This window comes from Antennarius striatus, chromosome 16 (assembly GCF_040054535.1).
Source record: "Antennarius striatus isolate MH-2024 chromosome 16, ASM4005453v1, whole genome shotgun sequence".
NCBI lineage: Eukaryota > Metazoa > Chordata > Actinopteri > Lophiiformes > Antennariidae > Antennarius > Antennarius striatus.
This window is the reverse complement of record NC_090791.1, coordinates 16,272,969-16,296,775: the sequence shown is the minus strand read 5'-3', so window position 1 is coordinate 16,296,775 and position 23,807 is coordinate 16,272,969. Positions and strand designations below refer to the sequence as shown.

General features: G+C 38.7%; 2 protein-coding genes across 3 annotated transcripts; both read left to right on the top strand.

Moving 5' to 3' along the window:
- Nucleotides 1–1,196: 1,196 nt before the first annotated feature.
- si:ch211-237i5.4 (decorin) lies at nucleotides 1,197–5,718 on the top strand. Of its 2 annotated transcripts, none has more exons than XM_068337701.1 (6): nucleotides 1,197–1,331; nucleotides 2,144–2,544; nucleotides 2,725–2,870; nucleotides 3,909–4,077; nucleotides 4,177–4,339; nucleotides 4,659–5,718. In XM_068337701.1, exons 2-6 carry the CDS (start codon nucleotides 2,239–2,241, stop codon nucleotides 4,949–4,951), a joined length of 1,077 nt encoding a protein of 358 aa, XP_068193802.1. In that variant the 5' UTR covers nucleotides 1,197–1,331; nucleotides 2,144–2,238; the 3' UTR covers nucleotides 4,952–5,718. The 2 variants fall into 2 exon arrangements, with proteins under 2 accessions (XP_068193802.1, XP_068193804.1); XM_068337703.1 differs by lacking the exon at nucleotides 1,197–1,331 and adding an exon at nucleotides 1,438–1,482.
- A 5,575-nt stretch (nucleotides 5,719–11,293) lies between these two features.
- LOC137609858 (complement C1q-like protein 4) lies at nucleotides 11,294–15,673 on the top strand. Its single transcript, XM_068337196.1, has 5 exons — nucleotides 11,294–11,343; nucleotides 11,489–11,502; nucleotides 11,576–11,606; nucleotides 11,739–11,983; nucleotides 12,779–15,673. Exons 4-5 carry the CDS (start codon nucleotides 11,750–11,752, stop codon nucleotides 13,091–13,093), a joined length of 549 nt encoding a protein of 182 aa, XP_068193297.1. The 5' UTR covers nucleotides 11,294–11,343; nucleotides 11,489–11,502; nucleotides 11,576–11,606; nucleotides 11,739–11,749; the 3' UTR covers nucleotides 13,094–15,673.
- The last annotated feature ends 8,134 nt before the right edge of the window (nucleotides 15,674–23,807 follow it).

The window sequence follows — 23,807 nt, the reverse complement described above, 5'->3', positions numbered from 1 at the left end:
AACTTCACTTCCGTGTTTTGACACGTGGATTTTTGAACGTCCTGCTACGTCATGACGTCATTTCAACTTTTATCGGAGAGATAACTTTTTCAGATAATAATGACATTTTTAAACATTTACGTTACACATTAAAAATATCAAAAAGTTTTCTATTAATCAATAATTAGAATTAAAGATACATTTAATAATGTCAATGAATGTATAATACAATATTGTTCTTTTAATTCATACAGTCTTTAATAATGTTTCATTCTGTCCTGTTTGTCTAAACACTAAACTATCTGAACGGACGGTTAAAGCAATATCCATGCTTACTAGTGTATTTATTACAGCAGAACAGCTCACAACACATGTACTCTACTGCATCGGTCTCTGGCAGTGTCACACTCAAATGTGTCCTCCGGAAACTCTAGTAGGAACCACAAACATATTGTTACATCTTTTATTTATTTTTTTGTTGAAGTTTAAATTCCTCCTTCGAAATTAAATTTATCTCAACATGAAGTAAGTCCATCCCCAACAGGAAAAATTATTTCGGAACATCATATTGCAAATATAAATTAAAATCTCCTCAGTTGGTTACTGTGCGACCTTAATTGTCAACATTGGTATTTTCTTTCCTTACACCAACATTTTAACAATTAAACTATACATCAGCTGTTCCCTTTGTCCTGTTTTCTTAGCATCAATTGTGTGTAGTAAGTCAAACTACTATGTTTTCACTCACAAAAGTCTGTCTCTCACACTGTCTCCTTCTTTAGGAGTGTCCATGTCCTTTGCTGTGCGGTTGTGATATATACTATAAATGAATCAGATGAATTAAAATGTTGAAGCAGTGTTTTCAGGGACTTTGTACACCTAAAACTCCAGTGCAAGAAACTTCTTTCGTCCTGAATTCAGCTTGTATGAAAGTGGCACTAATGCATTCATCTGAATTTGCAAACATATTAGCTTTGTCCAGTTTGTGAACAAGGGGTTAACAGTCTTCAAAAAATATTAAAGTTAGTAAAAGAATGGGGGGGCGATAAAGGGATACCAAATCTCCTGAGTGGTACCAGGGATGAGAGGGGGAGGACAGAGACGGAGGCATGATAAAAATATCAGATGAGCTGCGAGCGTTCAGTGAATGAGGGGAAGCATTTGGTGATTGGAGAGGATTAGAGGATTAGGCACAGCTGACAGCACCGACGGTCTCCATCAGCATCCTCACATTTCTCCCTCCGTCCATCATCTCCCGGTCATCTCTTCTGATCTAGCGGTCATCCAGTCAGCACAGAGAGAAGCTGATGATCCAGAATCAAGATCATTTGGGTTCTCCAGCAGTGGAGTAGGTGAGTAAGCTGAGGACAAGAGGAAGACTCAGAGCTTGAAGATGTTTTTTGACAGATGATTTTTCTCTATTTTCATAGATCATTTTATTCATATGAAGAATGCAGGGAGAAAGTTCACTGTGTGATTTGACAACATAGAGAATTGTGAAAGGTAGCTATTAGCACTGATATTGAATTAGTTAAAAGTAAACAACAAAGAGTTTCCAGGTGAACAAATATAAATATGTATGTTGCTGTCAGATGGTTTTGCTCTTTGTATATCAGACAGACTCTAATCCTTTGTGCTTCCCCGAACTTAATAGCTGTGATTATGTAATTATATTTTGGATGGGAGATGCAGGGTAAATCGGATCAAAAACCTGTGTCACTAATAAACTTAACACTTAGTTTGCATTCAGGAATGTAAGTTTTATAATCATTTAATGCTGGTATATCAATTATAGAAAACATGGATTCCTCTTTGGTCAGTCTAGTTGAAGACAGAATGGAAAAAGTTGCAGTACGATAATGCTGAATAAGATAAATATTGCACAAACATTTAGTCAACTTTTTGTTCTGTTCTGTCCCACCCCTCCTGTCTGGAAAACATGCTCAAGATTTGCACTCGGCCAAAGAGCTGTGCATCCCATATACCCGTGGGATTTGGCTAAACTAATCAATTTTTATTCTTTAGTTTGTCCAAATGTCACACGAAGGGGAAGAAACAAAAAGACAATGAATGCAGCATTGAACATTAGTTTAGGTTATCCGGAGTTTGACTTTTTTAATCTCAATGTAAAACTAAACACTATGATTGTTCTCCTCTCTCCCAGGTGTCACTGCACTGTGAGGCTTGACAAATGGCGGAATAAAACTTCCAGACTTCATTCCGAAAATCGTCTTTCCTCCTGCTGCCGTCCATCAAAACATGTGTCTCATTTTCCTCACTCGTCTCTCCTTCCTACTTGCCTTTTATTCGGCTCAGTCGTTTTTTTCATCCGTTGATGGCTCACGGTTGTGTCCACGCCAGTGTGTGTGTTATGAGCACGCTGACCTGGTGGACTGCCATGGTCAAGGGTTTGAGCATGTTCCCAGGGGCCTCCCACATGGCACATGGCTGCTGGAGCTGGGAGAGAACAATCTGAGCCAGATCCGCACCCGAGCCTTCATTGGACTTTGGTCTCTGCGGGTGATGGTTCTGACCAACAATGACATACAAGAAATACAACCACAGGTAGGAATAGGGATATGGCATAATAAACTCTTCTAAATAAAACGGGTCGAGAGGGTGAGATCAGTAAAGGAAAAAAGGATCCGGTCTGGGTCTCAATGTTTACGAGCAGTAGAGTGAGGGAAAATTACAAAGGAAACTAACACAGCAGTTAAACTGATGCTTCTGTCCTCTACCTCACAGGCTTTCTTCTCTTTGTCCTTCCTGGAGAAGCTGGACCTGAGCTGGAATCAGTTGAGATCTCTCCCTGCCGACTTCTCGGCCAGTCTGTTTGCTCTCAGAGAGCTGAGGCTGGAACACAACTCCTTGCTGCATTTATCTGGAAACAGGTACCTGTCTATCTATTGGTGCTCCTAGTGGAAGTCAACAGTCCCTCCATCAATAGACTGCATGTTTCCTTCATCCTCCTTTAACTCCTCCTTTAACAGGGACTAAGTTGACTTAAAGGAGGATGATGATCTTAAGGATCAGGAGGTTTTTTTTATGATACTGAAAGAAGTCTTTAGACTCCTTGAGCTGCTGTTGGTGCAATATAAATGATCGTTTGTTATAATCCAGTTTAGCGCCAGAATCATAATGCAAACCAAATGTGGACCTCCTAAACCTGGGGTGTCCTTTTCCTGAAGGTGAAGCTCACCATTGCTTCATGAAGTGAGCCTCGCTCATGTGGACTGTAACGATCTAAAGTGGATCACCACATGTGATTTAAAATTAAACACACATCATGATAAGTCGCAAGCCCATCTGGACTGTCGGCCTTCAACCCAAAAGAAGGCTGCAGAGGTTTACTTTTCTACTTATCTCTAGTCTGTGTACTGTATTCGGTAGATGGTTGTCATGGTGATGCCTTGCATGACTGCTGGAGTAAACTTTACTGTGTTGCACACCTCTCTCCTCTCATATCAAGGAAAGGAACATTTGCTCCCTCTCGATGTAATAAAGTACAGCTGCTCGCGTAGTTACGAGCTTAAAAATGACAGATGTGGGTTTGTGCTGTGACGGATGTCTCAATCATGAACCAATCAGTGGTTTGCGATACTTTCATTTCAATTTTTAGGAACTGCTCAGAAGTGTTGAGACTTCAATTAAGATGATAACAAAAGCGTAGGTACCCAAGCAAAAACCAAATAATACAATGGAGTCTAGAGGAGTCAGTACTACACTTAAATTCATTAGTACTCTATATTTAGAATATTTCATAATTCCCTAACATTCTAGTGGTTGGTCCAGTTTTGTTTGTTTGTATAGTTGCATTACTTTGGTTAATCTAGACTAATCCTTTTATTATCTAAGCATTGGGGACAACTGCGGACCACCAGGTTGTGTTTTGTGACCTAAAATAAGGGACCCCCTCCATTCCCCCTCAGCTTGGAGAATCTGGACAGCGTGGAGAAGCTGGACCTCAGTTACAATGAGCTGATGTCGGTTGGACCTGGTGTGTTCAGGGGTCTCTCGAGGCTTAGACACCTTTACCTACACAACAACAGGCTGACTGTGGTGCAGCAGGGCAGCCTGGATATGCTGCCTGCACTAGAGGTATATAAATACCCCTTGACATTTCTGAATGACATAGGCCTATTTTTTGACTTGTCTGTCTGTCTTTGTGCCTACCTGCCTGTCTGTCTGCCTGTCTAGGTGCTTCTACTGAGTAACAACAACATCTCCCAGATAGACACTGATGCTCTAGCTCCTCTTTACAGTCTGGCTGTCCTTGCTCTGGAGGGAAACAACCTGCATCACCTCAAGTTTAAAACCTTCATCAACCTTCATACGATGGCAACACACATCCAGTTGTCAGGTCGCTTATTTTCGTTTGCTGTAGTCTTTGTCAGGTGTTCTTGTCTTCTACTGAAAGGGTCACAGTAGTATAAAATGAAATAATAAATAATTTTCTGTGACCATAATCAAGAAATATGTGCTGAAAAATAAAAAGTAGAACAAATGAATACAATAAAGATATTTCCATTTCCTGTGTTTGGTTGGGTTTAAGGTTTCAATATGTAAGGTTACTGTATGTACACACACACACACACACACACACACACACACACACACACACACACACACACACACACACACACACTAATCCCCAGTTTCCTGTCCTATTGTTACACCAGGCAACCCGTGGAGTTGTGATTGCGAGCTGCACCGAGTCTTCAGCAAGATCTTGCATGTTCGCCATCTTCACATCGAAGACTACCACAATGTGACGTGCCACAACCCTCCGCAGCTGGTCGGGGCTTTGCTGGCCTGGGTTGACAGTCAGCTCTGCATCGCAGAAACAGCCACCGTGCTCGTAATCACTGTCACTGTCCTGGTCACGGTGGTAGCAGCAACGGTCATGGCGGAGAGAAACCGGAAGAGGAACAGAGGAAAGAACTGGGATACAGAGTCGCAGACACACACCTAGAGTCGACTGTCCACATTCTAAACCTAACAGCAAAGTCAGTGCAAATGTGACAGACATGATTGATAACCAATGTTGTGAAGTTTGGGTAAATCTTTTCCCAACTTGGGTGGAAAATTTATTTGATGTTGTGTCATGAAGCATGAAGATGTAAGGGTCCCCGGATGAGATTCACACCAGAGTAAACGAAAGCAAAAATTTGCTTCACAGTTGGTGTGAACACACCTTAAAGTCTAAACTCAGGCTTCACTAGTGACAAAGAAGCACTTGAATTTTCTGGATGGCCAGAAGAGCTGAAGGACATTTTCATATTTCTACTGAGACAGAGTGAGAGAAAAACAAAACAAATAGAGGTGATTTAATAATCTAAAAGGTATTGAAGTGAAGACAGTACATTATTTGGTACTACAAACATACAATCAACAAGTTGTGATCAGAAAACAACAGAACTTCGAGTTAAAATCAGGCCATGTTCATTTGTACGTCAGATTGTTTCTCTTGAAGACCAGAAGCAATGAAAAGAAACCAGCGGACATCTGGAAGTAAAGAGTGGCGAACCATTAAAATGCATTTGTGTAGGAACAGTAGGGAACAGGAAATGAACAGTGACCACAGTCACAGTCTTTTCATTTGTTACTTACTTATTATACACTCTGCAGGCTGTTTTTCCTTCCTTAGAATAGGGCTGGTCAGTTTTGTAGTTCTGTGAGGTTGGGCTGCTTTCAAGAGAGAAACATTAAAAATAAATAAGTAAATAAAATAAAAATCAAACAAGCAGAAGCAGATGAATTTCGGAATGTGATGTCTATCATGAATAAACATATTTCATAACAGATCTTTTTTTTCTAACAAAGTCTCCATAACCCTACTGACATGGTCGGGTGATTAAATCTTCATTTGACCCCAGGGTCATAAACATTTTGACTCTTCATGGTTCAAAAAGAGGGAGTATATTTCCACATTGGATACTGTTGACATACATTTGTCATTTCCCACCACTAATCTACTCTCGTCCAACAAACTGATATATATTACTGTACATAATAGATATTTATTATGTATTGTGTCTGCAAATCAGATATCTGAAACCCTATTTCCTACAGATACTTGCAACACTTCAGGGAACTATATGAAAATTATTGGGATGGAAAACATGGTTAAACTGTATTTCTTTCAATAACAGGACTAGTGATAGACTTTTAAAAACACTACTAGTACCATCAACAATGATGCTTTAATTATAAGGCTGGTAAGTGAATTAAGTGGAACAGAATTGTATTTTCAGGCTTCAGATAATCATGTGACTGGCACTACGACGACCTGCTTGTGGTTTTCAGTCAGACAGACCATCAGAAAGCATGTCTCTCTACACCACACAGGATTAGCGCTGGACTGATTGAAAGAGTGTCGCTGTCCTGTTGAGGCGCTAGGCCAGATGTCGATGATTGAAAACAGTGATCAATCACACACCAGTCATTGTAATCCTTTCATTAATCCCTAAGCATCTAGACTACATCACATTTTGTCACTTCACATTCATTAGCATGGATTTGTCAAAGAAACAAATTGATAGTCACATCCCTGTGTCTTTTTTCTATAACATGTAGGAATAGAAGACATGGTTTTACCAAGCAGACAGATATTTATTGACCAACAACAGCTAGAAGAATGTCATGGTGAAGACAAAATGACTCTCACCCGCTGTAAGAGTTAAGTGTCTTAATCTGGATCATTTTTACCAGATGTTTTAGGAAATACTACTTGTCATTTTCAATGTAATTGTAAAATGTACTTTTGAACATTTTTCAGAGGTGGACTCACAACACAAACTTCAAGAAAGGGATAAGAGACATAAAGAAAAATAACTCAAAACGCAAGCCATAATAACAAATTACCGTTAATGATTGAGGACACAGCACAACACCTAACAACACAAAAAAGGTGAACAAATGACAATAACCACGATTTCACCGCAGCTGTTCCAGTTCAGCAAAGCAAAAAATGTCAATTTAATTTTTTTTCTTTATTTAATAATTATTTACTGTGCAGCCATATCCTCTAACAAGCCAATCATACAGAAACATTCATATTTAGCAACACTGAAATCTGATGAAAAACATTGGATCCATTGGATTTATGTGCAAGTTAATTTCACTCAATTTAAAGTAAAAAAAAAAAAAGTTAATTTTTTACACTTTTTTCCTGGTGTGGATTCCTTTTTAGTCAAGGCAACATGGTGGAGTGTCATTAACGCTGTCATCCACAAGGTTCTGGGTTCAAATCGGAACCTGGGCCTTAATGTGTGGAGCTTACGTGTTCTGTGTCTGCTTCGGTTCTCTCTGGGTTCTCCAGCTTCTTCACATCACCGAAAGCATGAAGTACTATCGAAATAGTGAATCTAAACTGCCTCTGTGTGGCGTTGTGATGAACTTGTGACTTATCCACCACGTGGATAATATTATGGATGATGACCATCTGGATAAGCCATAGGACAGTATTCAGTGACTTACCTCTATGTGACCCTCAGCTCCTGTTTCCCTAACCCCAACTCTGTCTGGAATGAACAGTTACAACGGAATGGATGAGTGTTTAAAATGCGCCAAAAAGAAAAAAGGTCCTTCTATATGACAAAAAAATCAAGTTCCTACAAAGTGTGACTACATCTGGTGGTAAATGTTAGCCTCCTAGCTAAGAACAGTCCATGGACAAGGAGGAGTCATGCATCTCCTCTTTTGGAGGAGGCCAACTACATCCATCCACCTCAAACCCCACAAGTACACCAACATTAGCATGTTTTAGAGCAGTCTCTGTAGCAAGTAGTAAGGACTGAATGGATTTTAACATCTAAACAGGGCTAACCTAAGGTAGCATTAAAAAAGTCAACTGTATAAAAGCATTTAATACAGTGACCCCAAAGTCATTCAGCTTGCGCAATTGAAAGCTGAAGAGAAAGAAAGTTCTCGTCAATCTGACCTCTCATTTGGGTAACAGGTTTTAAAGCTAGCCCAAATACAACGAAGCTTCGGGGATTAGAGGAGATTTACTTGACTGGTTGATAGATAAGTAGATTAAAAATGTTAATGTCTGTGGAAAAGTAGGTGATTAGCTTAGGCTAGAATAAAGAGTAAATTCAACCTCAGAACGAAATCCCTCCAGTATCTATACATAGGTTATTAATATACCACATCCCTTTACGTTAATGAGGAACAATAAACAGTGGAGTTAGAAGAACTGAGTCTGCCAATCAATCAATCAATCAATCAATCAATCAATCAATCAATCAATCAATCAATCAATCAATCAATCAATCAATCAATCAATCAATCAATCAATCAATCAATCAATCAGTCAATCAATCAATCAATCAATCAACTTGTAAGAAGTATTATAAGAACAAGTATACGATTTTTTTGTTTTTGTTTTGGGACTGTAGTTGTTTGCTTGGGACAGCATGTCATTTTGTATGATATATGATATATTTGTATCAGTAATAAGGTCAAACAGAATTGTTTTCAAACCTAAAAAGTAAAAGACGACATACACTGTGCTGCTGTCTTACAGATCTGTATAACACAGGATATGTCTGAACCTCTTACTTTGCTGGCAAAGTAGGCGCCAAGTCTTCACTAATCAGAAGAAAGAGGGGAATTAAAGTGATCCCTAGTTTCTATTCATTTTGTTATATGTTATATGTTATATTGGACTCATCCCAGTTAGTTTAACAGAGTAATGACCTGATGTGAACTTCAATCACAGACTGTTTTGTTTGATCAGTGGTCAAGTTCCAACTTCCTGCAGTCTTTTCCTTGGACTTTTGCAAGAAATTGTAAATTTACTGGATAACATTTCAGTGAAGTCTTTTTTACAATCTTTGACCTCACCCAGGTGAAATCACGAGATGTAAATAGACTGTAAATATGTTAATATGTTATGGAATGTTATAGAAGGATTGTTAAGGTGTTTTATAGACTTTAATTCTAGTTTAAAGGTGGATTCAGAAATGTATTATAGTTTAGAGAGATATTAAAATGAAATATATGTACATGTGTTAATTGTTTCTCCCCCTAACCATAAATCTCCCAAACTGTTCTTAGCAGATGACCTGCCACCATTAGTCTTGGGTTTCTGCCTCTACAAGGTAGCTTTTCCACACCATTGTTGCCAAATTCTTGTTCTTGGTGGAACTGATGGGCCTAAATAGTATATGTAGTAGGTCTTATACATATTTATGGAAAGTAAGTATGTATTTTATATTTTTATATTAATTTCCTTATAATGAAGATAATATGAGCTAAACATTTTTTTCCATGACTGTAGTCATAGTAGGACCACTAAATCACATTAAAGGTTTTCATTTGAACACAATCTAAATTCTAAAACACACATTGATGTACAGTATGTGAGTTTCAGGAGCATGAGGTCACTCAGTGATAAGACTTAATAGCATGACTTGGTAAGACTCCTTCATAAAGCCCTGACAACATAGCTCCGAGGATAATTCACCAGTCACCCAAACACCCATCACAATAATGTGGCAGTTCAAGGGGGAGTCATCAAAATACACAAAGAGAAAAATTTACATCCACAGAGTTTTAAATAATATTCGAGACAACTCAGAGATAAGATCTAGGAAATGTGAACCATCTTTATTTCATGAGTAAATGCAGTCTGAAGAAAACTTTAATGCTCAAATCTAGATACCTGATCACCCTCCTTCATATCACTATGCTTATAAATCATGTGATACAGAGTACAAGGTGAAATCAGAGAGATCAGCATGTGGAGTACAAATGCGGTCTAGTTCAGCTGAACATAAATGGGAACAAACATTCAAAGAAACATGAGGAATCAAAAGAGTTGTGAAGTAACGTAGTTAGCGGACTGCAGTGAGATGAGACGGCATTGTTGTGAAAAAATGGAAGAAGCAATGTGAGGAATGATCAAGGGGAGTTGTGAGTAGCCAACAGTGACATGCCAACATGATGGCCTGTCATCATGAAAGAAAACAATGGAAAATGGAATAACTAAATTAAATGCTAATATTTATCCAGCGATATGTATTATAAACTCATTTTTCATTTAACATAACAAATTTTTAGGTATTTTTACTCAAAATCGCTGAATTTTCACATTTACCAGGGTCCAAACACCCTCCAGACACCTCCATCATCTACAGTATATCACCAATCTCTGTTTGTATGTAAGGTTATTATTACATCAGGTCTGTTTTACTACCTGATCAAGGCTAAATGATCAAACTTGCTATGTTTGTTGATCAGTCTATGACAATAAAGGCATCATCATGGTTTAAAGGTCATTGTTGGCCCTGTTTCACTGTGTTTCTGATTAGGACTGTAACAACAATTATTACTGTACATCTCTGAATGTGAAAGTGTCAAAGTAGCTGTCAACTCCCTCAATCTTCATCTCAGATCTTAATGAAGAGTTGGGGAATGCACTGGTTGATATGAGATCTAAGGGAGTCTTCCATATCTGAGACCTCCTCAAATTGTTCTCGTCTACCTACTGGACATTGGTTGGAGCCTCTTCATGGTGGCAATGTCTCCTCATGTCATGTCTCCTATAATGACTTTTTTCTGCTCCGTCTAATGATCTTTGGAGTCATGACTTTATTTACATCTTTCTGTGTTCATCTGTCTGTTTTGTAAAGTGAACTTTCCTCCTGACTATGACATCAGAATGGCACAAACACACTGATTACCGTCAGGCGATTGATCTGTTGACATGCTGGCTCCTGTGGAAGACACTGACAGCTCCGGGAAGTTGGACTTGGGCGTTACGAGTGGACTGTATGTTCCCAATGCGAACAAAGAAAAACGATATCAGTGTCAATACACCAATTTGCCAACATGTCCCAACATTATATCACATTCTGTATTACATTTTTGAATGCCCCATACAGTATACTTTTTTTATTTATAATTTCACAGGTTCCAGATAGATTGGCACCTAAAAACACAATGGACGCTGATAATCATTTGAAGTTAATCCATGAGTTAATTTTAAATACATTGATGTCAGCCTTCACCCATACTTCATATGTAGGATGGCTAATTACATCAATTGCCTCAAAACAATCATGGTCTACAGATCAAAGTCATTTCATTGAACATATTTCCCATCAGCATTTCATTTCGTGACATGCCAAAAATAAGCATTCTGATTATTCATATTGGTTTATGTTGGTCGTGTGCGTGCGTGTGTGTGTGTGTGTGTGTGTGTGTGTGTGTGTGTGTGTGTGTGTGTGTGTGTGTGTGTGTGTGTGTGTGTGTTAGTCAAACAGAGGCTGGACTTTGCCTGCTGACCACAAAGACACCATTAAAAGTGTGGCAGATACTGTACAGCTATCAGCAGGAATGATGAACTCCATCAAGGTAATTTACTGTCTCATTCTGCTTGTAAGGATCTGATAGACCTTTCGAGGCTGTGACAACAAAATGTTTGGTTCCTTTATGTTACAGATACTTTTTGCTGTTGGTATTGTGACGATCTCATGTGTGACCTGCTTGGTTGTTGCAGGACCAGCACCAGTGGTGAGTGATCTGACCTTTAACTCAGCTCCTTTTGACTGACTCATTAAACTAACTCCATTTTAACGCTCAACAGACACCCCATCAGACAGGAGACACACAGCAAGGTAGGTTATGTGTGTTAATTTTGATGTACTGTCACTGTTCAAAATTGACATTACAATTGTTAGTAAATTTGATATGACATGACATGAAAGTGGAATCTTTTTTCATTTGACTGAGACAATTCTGTGTCCCAGGGGGCGCTGTTATGTTTTTTGCTGCCCACCAAGGTTCTCTTAGAGATATTGAGTTCAACCCAATCATCTTCAACCAGGTGTTGGTGAATCAGGGCTCTGCTTACAACAATGACACTGGTATCTTTACTGCCCCGGTCGCTGGAATCTACCAGTTTGTGTATGCTGCCCAGCTCTGTCGCGGAGAACACAATAATATGTGGGATATCATGGTCAAAGGGAGCAGGAGGTTGTCCTGCCACGGCCAGGTAATCAAGACCAAACCATAAATATTGCACTGGTATTAAAGAAACATTCGGCTAATTAATAAATAATCAGAAAACTCTAAAAATCTACTTCATGTCGTCGTCACGATCATAGAAAAGAGGGGATCCTCTACAACACAGTGATCTAATAACTAGACTAATCTTCATCTCTCTTGTCTACATGATCAACCTACAAAGTACCCTAACAAGACAAGCTGTGAATGTTATCAAATAAATATATAGTTTGAAAGCTAAATATTTTACATTAAATATTAATATCCTGGCATATGGGGCATTATTAAGATTGTTGCCAGAGGGAGACTGGTAGCACAACAAGATGGTGAAGTAACACTTTACATTGAGAAAATAGCAGCACTAAAAGTGAAAGTGACACGAGGTTTTTCTGAAACTCTGAGCAGTTTCCGTCAGCTTATGAGATAAGCTTATAAGATAGCTGTGTTTGTAACGCACATCCAAACATCAACCTGGATTGTTTTATCTAATTTTACAGTGCTCATGTCTTAACTTGCACCTTAATATCCAAACTAATATACAGCACAATTTACTGAACACAGAAACAGAACAAATAAATAAGCAAACAAAACCACCAAGTACTAATTGCGGGATCCCTTCCATGCAAAACTGGAAGTGTATCTCCAACAGATACTATCTCTCAGGTCAAAGTATGAAAGATTTATTAACATCATAATTTACCAGTGAGCTCTTGTTTGCCAGCGTCATTGAATCAGAATCACTTTGTTTCTAAAATGCCCCCCCCCCCCCATTCCTGTGCCCCAGGTTTCTAGTGGTGGAACATCTGTCAACACCTGTTACCTGATGCAGGAACTGAAGAAAGGTGACCTCGTGTGGGTAAGGCAGAGGGTTGGAGGATGTGCCTGGGCGAGCTCTGCCTCCACAACTATCACCTTTTCTGGTGTCATGCTGGCAAGGGAGGGGGTGTCTGCACTGGGGGAGAAGTATGGCTCTGGCAGCTCCTGTCCTCTACCCTTCCAGGACAACAGAGGGGCCCTCAAGTCCAGCGCTCCAGGCCAGACAGCTGCTTTGTCGAGTATAGGAATCATGATGCTGCTCCGTGTTATCTTCTTGGGGTGAACATTACAGACATCCATGTCTCTACAGACTTTTTTCTGTCACCACTTTCGTCAGTCTTGGTCACAATTTCTCGTATATTTTTGAGTAACTAGTTTCATTAACATAGAAATAATTGATTCATACAGCTTTAATATTTGAGTTTAAGAGAACTCTTTGTTTGCAGTATGTTTTTCTGAGGTTTTTATTGCAGTATAGATATATTTGCATAATTGCTTGACTATTCAAAACTCTCAGCCTCTTCCTTCGGATTAATTAAAAGAACCACCACTGATCAAAGTTAGTGGTGTAACAACATAGACTCTCCAACAGATGGAGACACTTCATCAGGATTGGGTTCCAGGACAAGCTCAGGCACTGGGACAGTTTCAGGTTCAGGTTCAGGTTCGGAATTGGGATCAAGCTGAGGATTGGGATGAGGTTCAGAGTTCTCATTTGCGTGCATCCTTGCGTCTTTGACACACATTTTTTGTCAGGGACACATGGTTCAAATATTTACAATAAAAACCTTTTGATTTTTTTGGAGAAAGAACAAGTGACGTGTGCTTTCTTGAATAAAAACAATCAAAAAAGTTAAGGAAGAAAAAGAGACAGATATTACTGTGGAGAGTACGGATGAAGACGCAGAAGAAACAAAGCAAAAACCAGTAAGAATCCGAACATCTGTACTGCAATGGATGCGATTGTTTCTATGGGTTTGTTTTCTACTCTTTTTTTGGACTAATGTTAGTGGCTGTGTGATGTCATTCATTCATCTTCTTGAACGCTGATTCCGTCACAGGGTTGATGGAGGTCATCCGATTGACTGAAGGGTGAGAGGTGGGGGACACTCCGAGCACAACGCTAGCGCACTGCGAGGCCACATGAAAGACAGACAACCACTCACGCACACACACCCACACCTACAGGCAATTTAGAGTGATCAATTTACCTAAGCTGCATGTATTGGAGGTGAGAGGAAGCCGGAGAACCTGGATAGAACCCATGCAGGCAGATAAACTCACAGAAAGGATTCGAAACCTGGAACCTTCTAGTGAGGTGACAGAGCTACCCACTGTGTCAGTATGCCGCCCACGTTGTCTAGTTTATGTATAATTACATTTCCATAACCTCAAGTAACTATAACAACATGAGATCTGAAATATTTTCATCCATTGTTTATTGCAACTCTTGATGGTCTAACCCAAGTAAATAGGGGGGGTGATGATTCCATTACTGTTACTGACAACAAATGTCACTGACAAAAGGATGATTGTTTGTTTGAAAAATTAATCTCTTACACAAACAGATTTGCGTGCACAATTAAAATCTTATAATAGAATCAAAAAAGGAATACTACATTGACATAAGTAAACTCCAGAGTTTCACATTTGAAACTAGCTTTTCATTAGCTTACTCTCTTGGTTTTTTATCTAACTCTATGGATGTCAAAGACCCCAAGTTCAACCGGTGGTGACAGCTGAAACTTGAAACTGTGTACATCTCCGTCACACCCACAACATTGAGTTTGCCTCACCCGATACTTACTCTTTTATGAAATATATTAATCTCAGACACACACAAACACAAATTAATGGACAAATTAACGGGTAATAATAATGCAATGACGGCCAATACAGACTCAAATCAGCATTACTAGCATTAAAAGAATGAGAATGAAGATCAGAATGAATAATTGTCCTCCAGCTGTTTGTATTATGTTTGTATTATCATGCTGAGTACACCGAGATAACCTACTCAAGTGTCGGACCAAAGACATACTGCTGTTCCCACAAGCTAATTTGGAAGAGGAACGGTGACGCAGAGGGTAGCGCTGTCACCGCTCAGCAAGGTGGTTCCCGGTTAGAGACCTACTCTGTGTGAAGTTTGCATGTCCCTGTGTCTGCGTGGGTTCTTCTCTTCAGGCGAATAGGCTGCTTTCAAATTGCCTGTAGGTGTGCGTGCGTGTTTGTCTCTATTAGGATCTGTGGTGCACTGGCGTTGCATCCAGGGTGTCCCCTACCTCACGCCCCCAGTCGTCTGGGATAGGCTCCAGCACCCCAAGACAGCGGATGTATTGGGTATAGAAAATGAATAAAGTGAATTCATAGCGCTTATCAGCTGGGGTCCAATCCCTGTATTACAGAGAATATATTGCCTGCTGGACAGATGTGTCGTCAGAAAAGAGTAACCTAACAGGTATGTGAGAAACATCATGGAGTTGTAGGAGATGTAAAGCTTCTTGAACTTACAGTGTGATTCCTAGTTTCTTAATGTCCCCTTGTTATTGTCTGGAACGCAAAAGCAATGGCTTTGTCCCAGCAGTTTTTTTTTAACCTTAAATAACTTAAAATAGACAAATTTCAAACTAATAATTATTTAGTTTAGGATGCATCAATAAAGTGACACTAATTTAATGTGATGTGCAAATCAGTTGCTTGTATTCATTTAATACAAATCCACTACACTGTCTGCTGGTCACTGTAGCTTTGTAATTGTAAAATAAATAACCTTAAATCAAAAAACAAATATTTACTTGGCTTTGCCATCATTATGCTGTGCTATGCTTTCAATTTTTAAAAAAATTAAAATATTTAAATAGTATTGTTCAAGAACCATGACTCATTAACTCGGTATTCCAAAGATGGGCCCAATGCTTATTAATACAATGTACAACAGTCACACCATCAACTTCCTGGCATAAGTTAATTTTTTACTCTCAACTCTGAAGGGATGTGTGTGTGTGTGATTGATGGCAAGTAGCAGATTGAAAAAGAGCCATTGACCAGGAGAGAAAAAAATAATTGTGACTTATCCTGCTGCTGCACAGCTAGGGTATTATGCTTTAACTTTTAAAGAAGTGATGAATTATTATGTTCATTGTGAGTTTTTAAAAAAAAATTACTTCCACCAGATTTTTGGCAAAACTATTGTCAGCAATTCAAGTAGATTTTGATGCGCATCAGCTGTTTCTCTGTCTTATTCAATTGTTAACACTCCATCTGTTATATGCCAAAGGGCTTCTGATTACTGGAAATGTGGCAAGATTTGTGGTCGATGGCTTATTTTGTGCTTGTTGTTGAAAATAAATCTTTGAGTTGGCATGTTCCTGAACGGAATATTACCCTTGTTTTCAAAATAAATCTCATCCTTATCTTTAGAACTATTGTCCTTCTCCATTGGCTCTGTCTGTTCCAGGAGGGCCCTTCCCTCGCCATGTCACAATGTCATGCACAGGAGATAAGGGTGCGTTTTGCTCTTTACTACACAATCTCAAAGAATTACATTCTTGGACCACACCCCAAGTGAATTTCAAATCGTCTTTCATTTTTTCCAATATGTTTCTGTTGACTGTTTTTAAAAAAAATGTGTCTTAAGACTCGTTTTAAATGCCTCATGTTTTTGTTCTTTTATTTTTATTGGGTTTGTCATTTGGGAGCTCGTTGGTCTGGGATCGGAAAATGATCTCATCAGACCTTCTTCAATAAGGTTTACAGATCATTTGTTTAATTTTCCAATAGTTTTTCCTGGAGTTTGGTTGATTTTAATTTTGGCAAGCTTATATAACACTTCATCCCAGGTACCTAATTTTGACTCGGTCCCTGCCGTTTTGTGAATCACTGGTTTACTGGTTCTACCTGTTTCACCTTAACCAGTTTTATCTGACATGTTTGCACTCAGACCGCACCTAACTACCATTTTCTGACCTTCTTTCTAGACTTTAGGGGTCATACCATTAATCTCTTTTACACTCTTATTTCTATAGTGCTTATACTTCTCTCAGGTTATAGTCCATCGAGATCCTTCAGGAATAACATTCACTCTAAATATGGCCATCTTTTAGGGACAGTATGCTGACTTGACCCAGGGTATCTCTAGAATCTTTTAAGATTGCAATCCTTAACCTGTTAAGGTAGGGAACGCCAACTCCCACCTGGGAGTTTAACCTGGGACTCTAGATTTTTCACGGTATAAAACACTTGACTATATTTATTTTGAACTGGTGCCTAACTGTAAGTAATCAAGCAAAATTTACACAGACTCACGATGTAAACCAGACAGTCTATCTGGCATAATTTTTCTCTGAGTGAAAATCCTCTTAAGAGCTGTGATCTTGATTGAGAGGTATATCTTCAATGATGAGACAAGTTGTAGTGTGAAAGGTTTACTGAATAAGTTCACACGTTTCAAAAGTTGGTGAGCATACAGCGCTAAACTCTTGAACAGATGCATCAACGAACCTCTGAGGAAGAGTCCCAAATGTTCACTGGCCGTGATCTTTAAAGTGTTGGGTTTGACTCTCCTTAAGGGATGAGCTGAACGCCAGCCTACCTCAGCCTAATGTCAATCAATCAATCAAGTTTTATTTATTAAGCGCTTAATCATTGCAAGAGACATTTCAAAGCGTTTTAACAGACTGAAAAACCCAATGGAACCCTCCAGAGCAAGCGTAAGTGACAGTGGCGGGGAAAAAGTCACTCACTGAGGAAGAAACTGCGGGCAGGACCTCGACTCTTTAAGGTTGCCAGCTGCCTTGACCGGTTGGGTGGAAAAGAAATACAATGAAGATAAGTACAGGGTAGGAGAAAGAGAGAGACAGGGAGAGAGAGCGGCAGATAGGCCAGATAGAGTCAATGTCTTTGCGGTTAAGGAAATTTGATGCAGGCGCTGAAGTGGGGACAGGAAAGTCAGGCTGTGTTCACCGACTCCTGAGTTGTTGTCTTCAATACATGGGGGGTGATACTGGTGGGATTAAAGGAGCAGTTCCACAGCCGATGGACGGATGACGGATAAACTTGTGAGGATGTAAAGCACAAAAACTCCTGGGAAGAAGTTGAGTTAGTAGGGTGTGAGACTAGGAGAGAGAGGTCAGAGAGGAGGAGGAGTAACAGAGAGTCAGAGAGAAGGAGGAGGAGAGAGGAGCTCAGTGCGTCTTGATGTTGAGGCTGCAGCAGTGTACATCTGTAAAACCAAGAACTTCACAGCCTAAGCCACCCTAAGTGTAAAATTTTTGAAAAATAAAAGGAAATTTAAAATCTAGTCTTAAATAGTGAGAGGCTGTCTGCCTCCCGAACTGAGGTAGGGAGGTGGTTGCACAACAGAGGAGCTTGATAGCTAAAGGCTCTAGTCCCTGTCCTACTTTTGAAGATTCTAGGAACCACCAGTAGGCCTGTATGTTGAGAGCGTAATGCTCTAGATCAAAGGTCCCCAACCCCCAGGCCACAGACCAGTACTGGTCCGTGGGTCATTTGATACGGGGCCGCACAGAAAAAATAAATAACGGACATTGATTCCGTTTTATTCATTTCGGAATCTGAAAGAAGTTTTATTTTGAAAAATTACCCGATTCTCTCTTTCAGTCGTCTATGTCGTGACTCGGGACTGGGTTGCGGGACATTAGGTACTGGGCGTCTGTGCGGAATGACACATAGATATGCATTCATCTGTGCCTCTTGACAGGCCTCGGTCACAGATTACCAGCTGTTACTCCTAAATTAAGCGCCCACAACTGCGCTAGTGTTCTGGATTAAAGTCAAAGCAGAATAATCTGAGTTCGCCTTCCGCTTCCATTTCCAACGTCCTGTCTTTGTGAAGCGGGGTTTTCTGCAGTGACCGTAAAGAAATCCAAACTGCGGAGTAGACCAGATGTCCGGAACACTCTTCAGGTGTCATTGTCTCCCGTTACCTGTAGATTAGCGGTCCCCAACCACTAATTCTCATTATAATAATTATTAGTATTTCATTGACTTGTTCACCCTTTAATATAGAAATAATCAGTATTTCTACTATGTTGAACGCACTGATTGTAAGTTGTTGCATTTCAAAAAATAAACCTCATCAGTGCAGTCACTTGAATTGAGTTTTTAATAGATAGATAGATAGATACTTTGATAATCCGGGAGGAAATTGCACATATCCACTGCTCAGGCATTTCATAATGAATAAATGAATAAATACTGGGTAAACAGCAGGGGAAAAAAAGAACTTCTCTAAAAAATGTTTTCCACTTGCTCTTTTGACAGGTGCCTCTTCCTTTATCAAAGTCCCTTTCCCAATCTCACCATTAGTTATCTTTCTTTCTCCAGTTAGGCTGCTAACATTCATCTATGGCTTTGCAATGCCCGCCCAGCGCAATCCATGATTTTCCAACACAAAGTTGTGACGTCACCATGTTGATTTTTGAACACGTTTGGTTTATAATACCAATACATTCGTTTTCATATGTTTGGTATGAAGTCTGATATTATTGTTTGATTGTAGAATATCCATGGCTTCCTGTTAGTGTTGATAATAACATTATCATATTTATTACCACACCCCCATCTTCATTTCTGTGACATCAAGACATCTAAATAAATATGACTTGCCTCGAGTAAAATAGTCAGTTGCGTAAAATTTCAGTCTTACTTGAAGCTGATGTGTATTCAGTGGTAGAACTGATAAGGGACCTAGGAGGTAGCACAGTGATGGAGAACATCATTGCAAAAAGGGAGCAGTGGAAGAAGAAAAGGGAATATTTTCTAGCATGTGCAGGCAACGTGGTGGGTATTGGCAACGTGTGGAGATTCCCTTACCTGTGCTTTAAAAATGGAGGAGGTGAGTTGGAAGATGTTTAGTCTCATCGCTCCTGACATGTAAAGGTGAAAATATGTCACTGCTTTCTTCATTTAAGATAAAACCTAAAAATGACAAATCAAACATTGTTAGAAAGGAGCTACAAATCAATAGAAAATGTGCCAGTCTGAGGACATATACTACACTTTCCTCTCTGCAGGAGAACATGGTTTAATTAGATTTTAGGTATATCAGATAAAAACCAAAGCAGCATGGACTAACTTTTCCATAGAACAGTTGTGTATGAAAGCTGATCACAACTCTTTACACATTTACTGTTTTGGCCAAACTGATCATTTAGACCAGCAACTAAAATAAACCTACTAACACAATAGTATTTTTTACTATTTGATATACAATGACTCTGAAGCCACACACCAAAGTTCAAAAACAAACAAGCAAAAAAAAAAAAAAAGTTTGTCAATTATTTCTTGTTCGTATAAAACTGGCATGTTTAAAGTTGATGTTTATCTTTGGAGAGATTAACCACAAGTCTTGAGGGCAAAAAATCAGTTAAACTCTGAGAAAAGTTTGTTATTGCCATGTGTATTAAAAATTAAATCAAAGTGACAAATAACTTAATGTATGAATCGGTCAAGGCTGCACTAAAAATAGTGCATAAATTGGTTCCAGAGCAGTGTTGTCAACATTTTAGGATGTTGGTGGAAAAAGGGTTAAATATTCACGAATGGACTTTACATGAACTTTTTAATGAATTCCAATTGTTGGGGTATGTTGTCTGACTCTGCCAGGTTTGTTTGTTCAATTTGATCATTGTTAAACAGTTTAAAAACACTTTGTCCAGTCTCCTGGCCACAGACATTACCAAATGTAGAGTTACAACTGCCATCGAGACTGCTGGACTGGCTGGTGTGTATGTACGTACTCTGAAGAGTTGGCTTGGTGAGTCTGTGGTACATAAAGATAATGAGATTAAGTCACCTGTTCACCCTAGGGGTCTGTTGAGTAAGGAGTCCTAGAGCACCTGAGGGGAGAAATTAAGTGAATTTTTTTTGTGGAGGATGAAGGTAATGCAATTATGTTTTTGGACTTTATTTTGATATTTTCTGAGAAGAATGATCATGGAGATAGAATCCTTATGTGTGGAATGGGGTTGGGATTGTGGATTCCAGTGCATATGATAACCCTAAATTTTGACTTAGTGCAGGACAAGGTCCCTGTTAGTCAAACCATTACATCAACTGGTAATTTTAACATAATTTTGGGTAATTACTGGGCTTATTATGTAATTACTTAATTACTATCCTCTGTTTGGCCAACTGAGTCACCACCAGTAGTCACACTTTTTCCTTCAGGACAAAGCAGCCTCATGAAAGTGTTGTTTCCTTTCCTGAAGTTTTCCTACATGTCTCAGCATGTGGGTGTTCAGTAAGGCTGATCAGAGGATGACATTATCTTGACATATGTTCCTGATTTTTCAGTCTAAGCAGGAAATCTGGGGATCAATCATCATTTCAGAGGCTGTTGGAACATGGCCAGTTTAGTCTACAGCAAATAATATCAACCAACCAATCAATAAATCAATCAATCAATCACAAAACTATCAAAAAGCTGATAGATATAAATTGCAAATAACCAAGCTTTCCCATCCCACAAACCCACATCAGTGTTCTTTGAATATTACATTTGCTGTTCCCTCTCAGTCATCCTCAAACATAAAACCAGACGATGTTGTCCAATTCACAGATAAGACAACATTATCTGGATTTAATATGTGTAGTTATTAAATCTACACATATTAAATGTATGTGTAGTTTTAATAACTTTTATTAAGTCTGTACATAGAGTGTAAATAAGAAACAAAAAACATTTCTGTCACCTAATCCAATGACTGTTTGAAGCATCAAATTGCTAGGTAGTTTCGTGCATAGATTTGTATGAACTCACACGTTCCAAATTTTCAGTTTTAATTTAGTATACTTAAGTAACCCCAGAAGGGAAATTAAGAGTTAACGATTTAAAAAAAAAAAAAATCTGATTATGACGGGACTGCAAGTCAGTTAGAACACTGCACTGTCACGCAGTCCTGAAATGAAAACATTCAATTTCAAACATGCAATCTTTTAATTCATCTTCCTTCATAGCCCGAATATATTATGTGACAACGGAGCTGAAATACTATTAGTATTATTTTCAGGCTGAAACGCTTCTGAGAAGACTGATTCAATTTGGACAACAAGTTAAACTTAATTTAGAGAATATAACTACTGAACTCTTGAGAAACCCATTGTGGATGCTCTTCATATTTAAAATTTGTCTCGTCTACAGCCGTTTCTTCCACTTTGCAGGTCTACTGTAAGGTAGAATCCGGACACGTCACCAGTGCATCCTGGAGCCACATGAAAGAAAATCAACCACTCAGACTTACACCTCACAGTTTAGACTGATCAAGTCACCCAAATTGCATGCTGTTGGAGGTGGAAGTAAGCCGAGAATTAATGCAGACAAGGGGAGAACATAGGAAAACTCTACATAGAAAGAACTCGAACCGAGATCCTTCTTAATGTGCCACCGTGCTGTCCGTCATTACACTTAAAACTGTAAAATTGGATAAAGTTGAGATATGATATAAGGGAACTGTGATTGTGAAGTGGTATGTTGTGCATTGTTCAAACACAAACAGAATGAAATGTTTGGTTTTTTTTGCGAACCAGCATTTTGACTAATTGAATGTCCATTTTAAAAATAAAATTCAAATGTGACACAAGCCATTTTTACTGGGATTTCTTGAAAAAACTTTTCACATACTAAAATCTGTCTTAAAAGAATGTTTGACTACAAACATTAGATTTTAGCTTGATGTGCATTAAAATACCTAATTTTAAAGTTTATATTTTTGTTCAACCAATAATAATTGAATGAAAACAGTACTTGTTTATTGAAAGTTCTTTTCGTAAATAAAAGACATAATTGGACACATTTGTGTTAATATAGCAGCTGTAATTGTTGTGTCCTACATCTCTTTATGACTGGGCTGCTCCAAATATTCAGATGTATTCATTTCTGTGTGTGCAGGCGCCTTCCTTTTGCCTTATTGTTTCTTTGCTCTGCTCTGTGGACTGCCGCTGTTTCTGCTCGAGACTGTGATTGGTCAGTATGCACAGGAGAGCTCCATGACCTGCTGGATCAAGTTTTGCCCACTAGCACAAGGTAATCAGATTATATTTCCTTGACTTGTTGGTAAAGATTCTCTTGGAAATTATATTCTTAATCTTTTCAATGAGATTTTCAACATTAAATAAATATTATTTATAAATAAGAAAAAAGTAAATATTCACAAAACATGAACCAAATCATCAATTCCAGATATTGTATGAATTGTGTGTCTGTGTTTTTGTACATGCTGAGCATTCAAAAGGAAGCCATTTTAGCCACTATGTATTAAATCTGAAAACTAATTATGTTGGGTTATTGTTGATGAAGTATAAAATGAATTAAAAAGAACCGACAAAGTGTCTGGAGTGTTTCCCTGCCTCCCGGATGTAAGTTCCCTGGGATAGGCTCCAGTAACCCCTGTGGCCTGCAAAAGCGTAGAAAATAGTATAGAAAATAAAAGAAGGAAAAAGAACCCTCATTTCTTGCACTCTTAAAAACTAAAAGGTACAAAGGTAACAAAAACAAAAAGATAAAAGAACTAATCATTTTCCTTTACACCACTTTTATTCTGGTAAATTCAACACACATGAAGGAAAATTCAACACACATGAAGGAAAACATAAAAAAATAGGCTGTGTCTTTTCTATATAGGAACATAGCAGGTTACATAGCAGGTTACAGTCTTACATAAAACCATAACTACTCAGAGCACATTTTCTTTGATATGACAATAACTAAAAGCATCTCGAACAAAATAATTCAGGCTGAGGTTACAATTTACAGAATGCTTCTCCGTTTTTGAGACATTTGTTCAGAGGAAACATTGGAAAAATATCTGTGTGTTTTGTGTTTTGTCATTATTTGTCTAACAAAATCTGTGTTTTGTCATTATTTGTCTCATACACTATTTCTGTGACGTTACATTCATTGCACAAATATGGGCACTGTTACTCTCAGACAAAACATAAAACTTGAGGAGCACAGGCATATATTGTTTGGAAACTGC

Bases quoted from the DNA above. Each gene is read 5' to 3' on its own strand.
- si:ch211-237i5.4 (XM_068337701.1), top strand. From the start codon at position 2,239: ATGTGTCTCATTTTCCTCACTCGTCTCTCCTTCCTACTTGCCTTTTAT. The intron at 4,078-4,176 runs GTATATAAATAC...CTGCCTGTCTAG, and splicing joins ATATGCTGCCTGCACTAGAG to GTGCTTCTACTGAGTAACAA. The intron at 4,340-4,658 runs GTCGCTTATTTT...TTGTTACACCAG, and splicing joins AACACACATCCAGTTGTCAG to GCAACCCGTGGAGTTGTGAT.
- LOC137609858 (XM_068337196.1), top strand. From the start codon at position 11,750: ATGTTTTTTGCTGCCCACCAAGGTTCTCTTAGAGATATTGAGTTCAAC. The intron at 11,984-12,778 runs GTAATCAAGACC...CCTGTGCCCCAG, and splicing joins GGTTGTCCTGCCACGGCCAG to GTTTCTAGTGGTGGAACATC.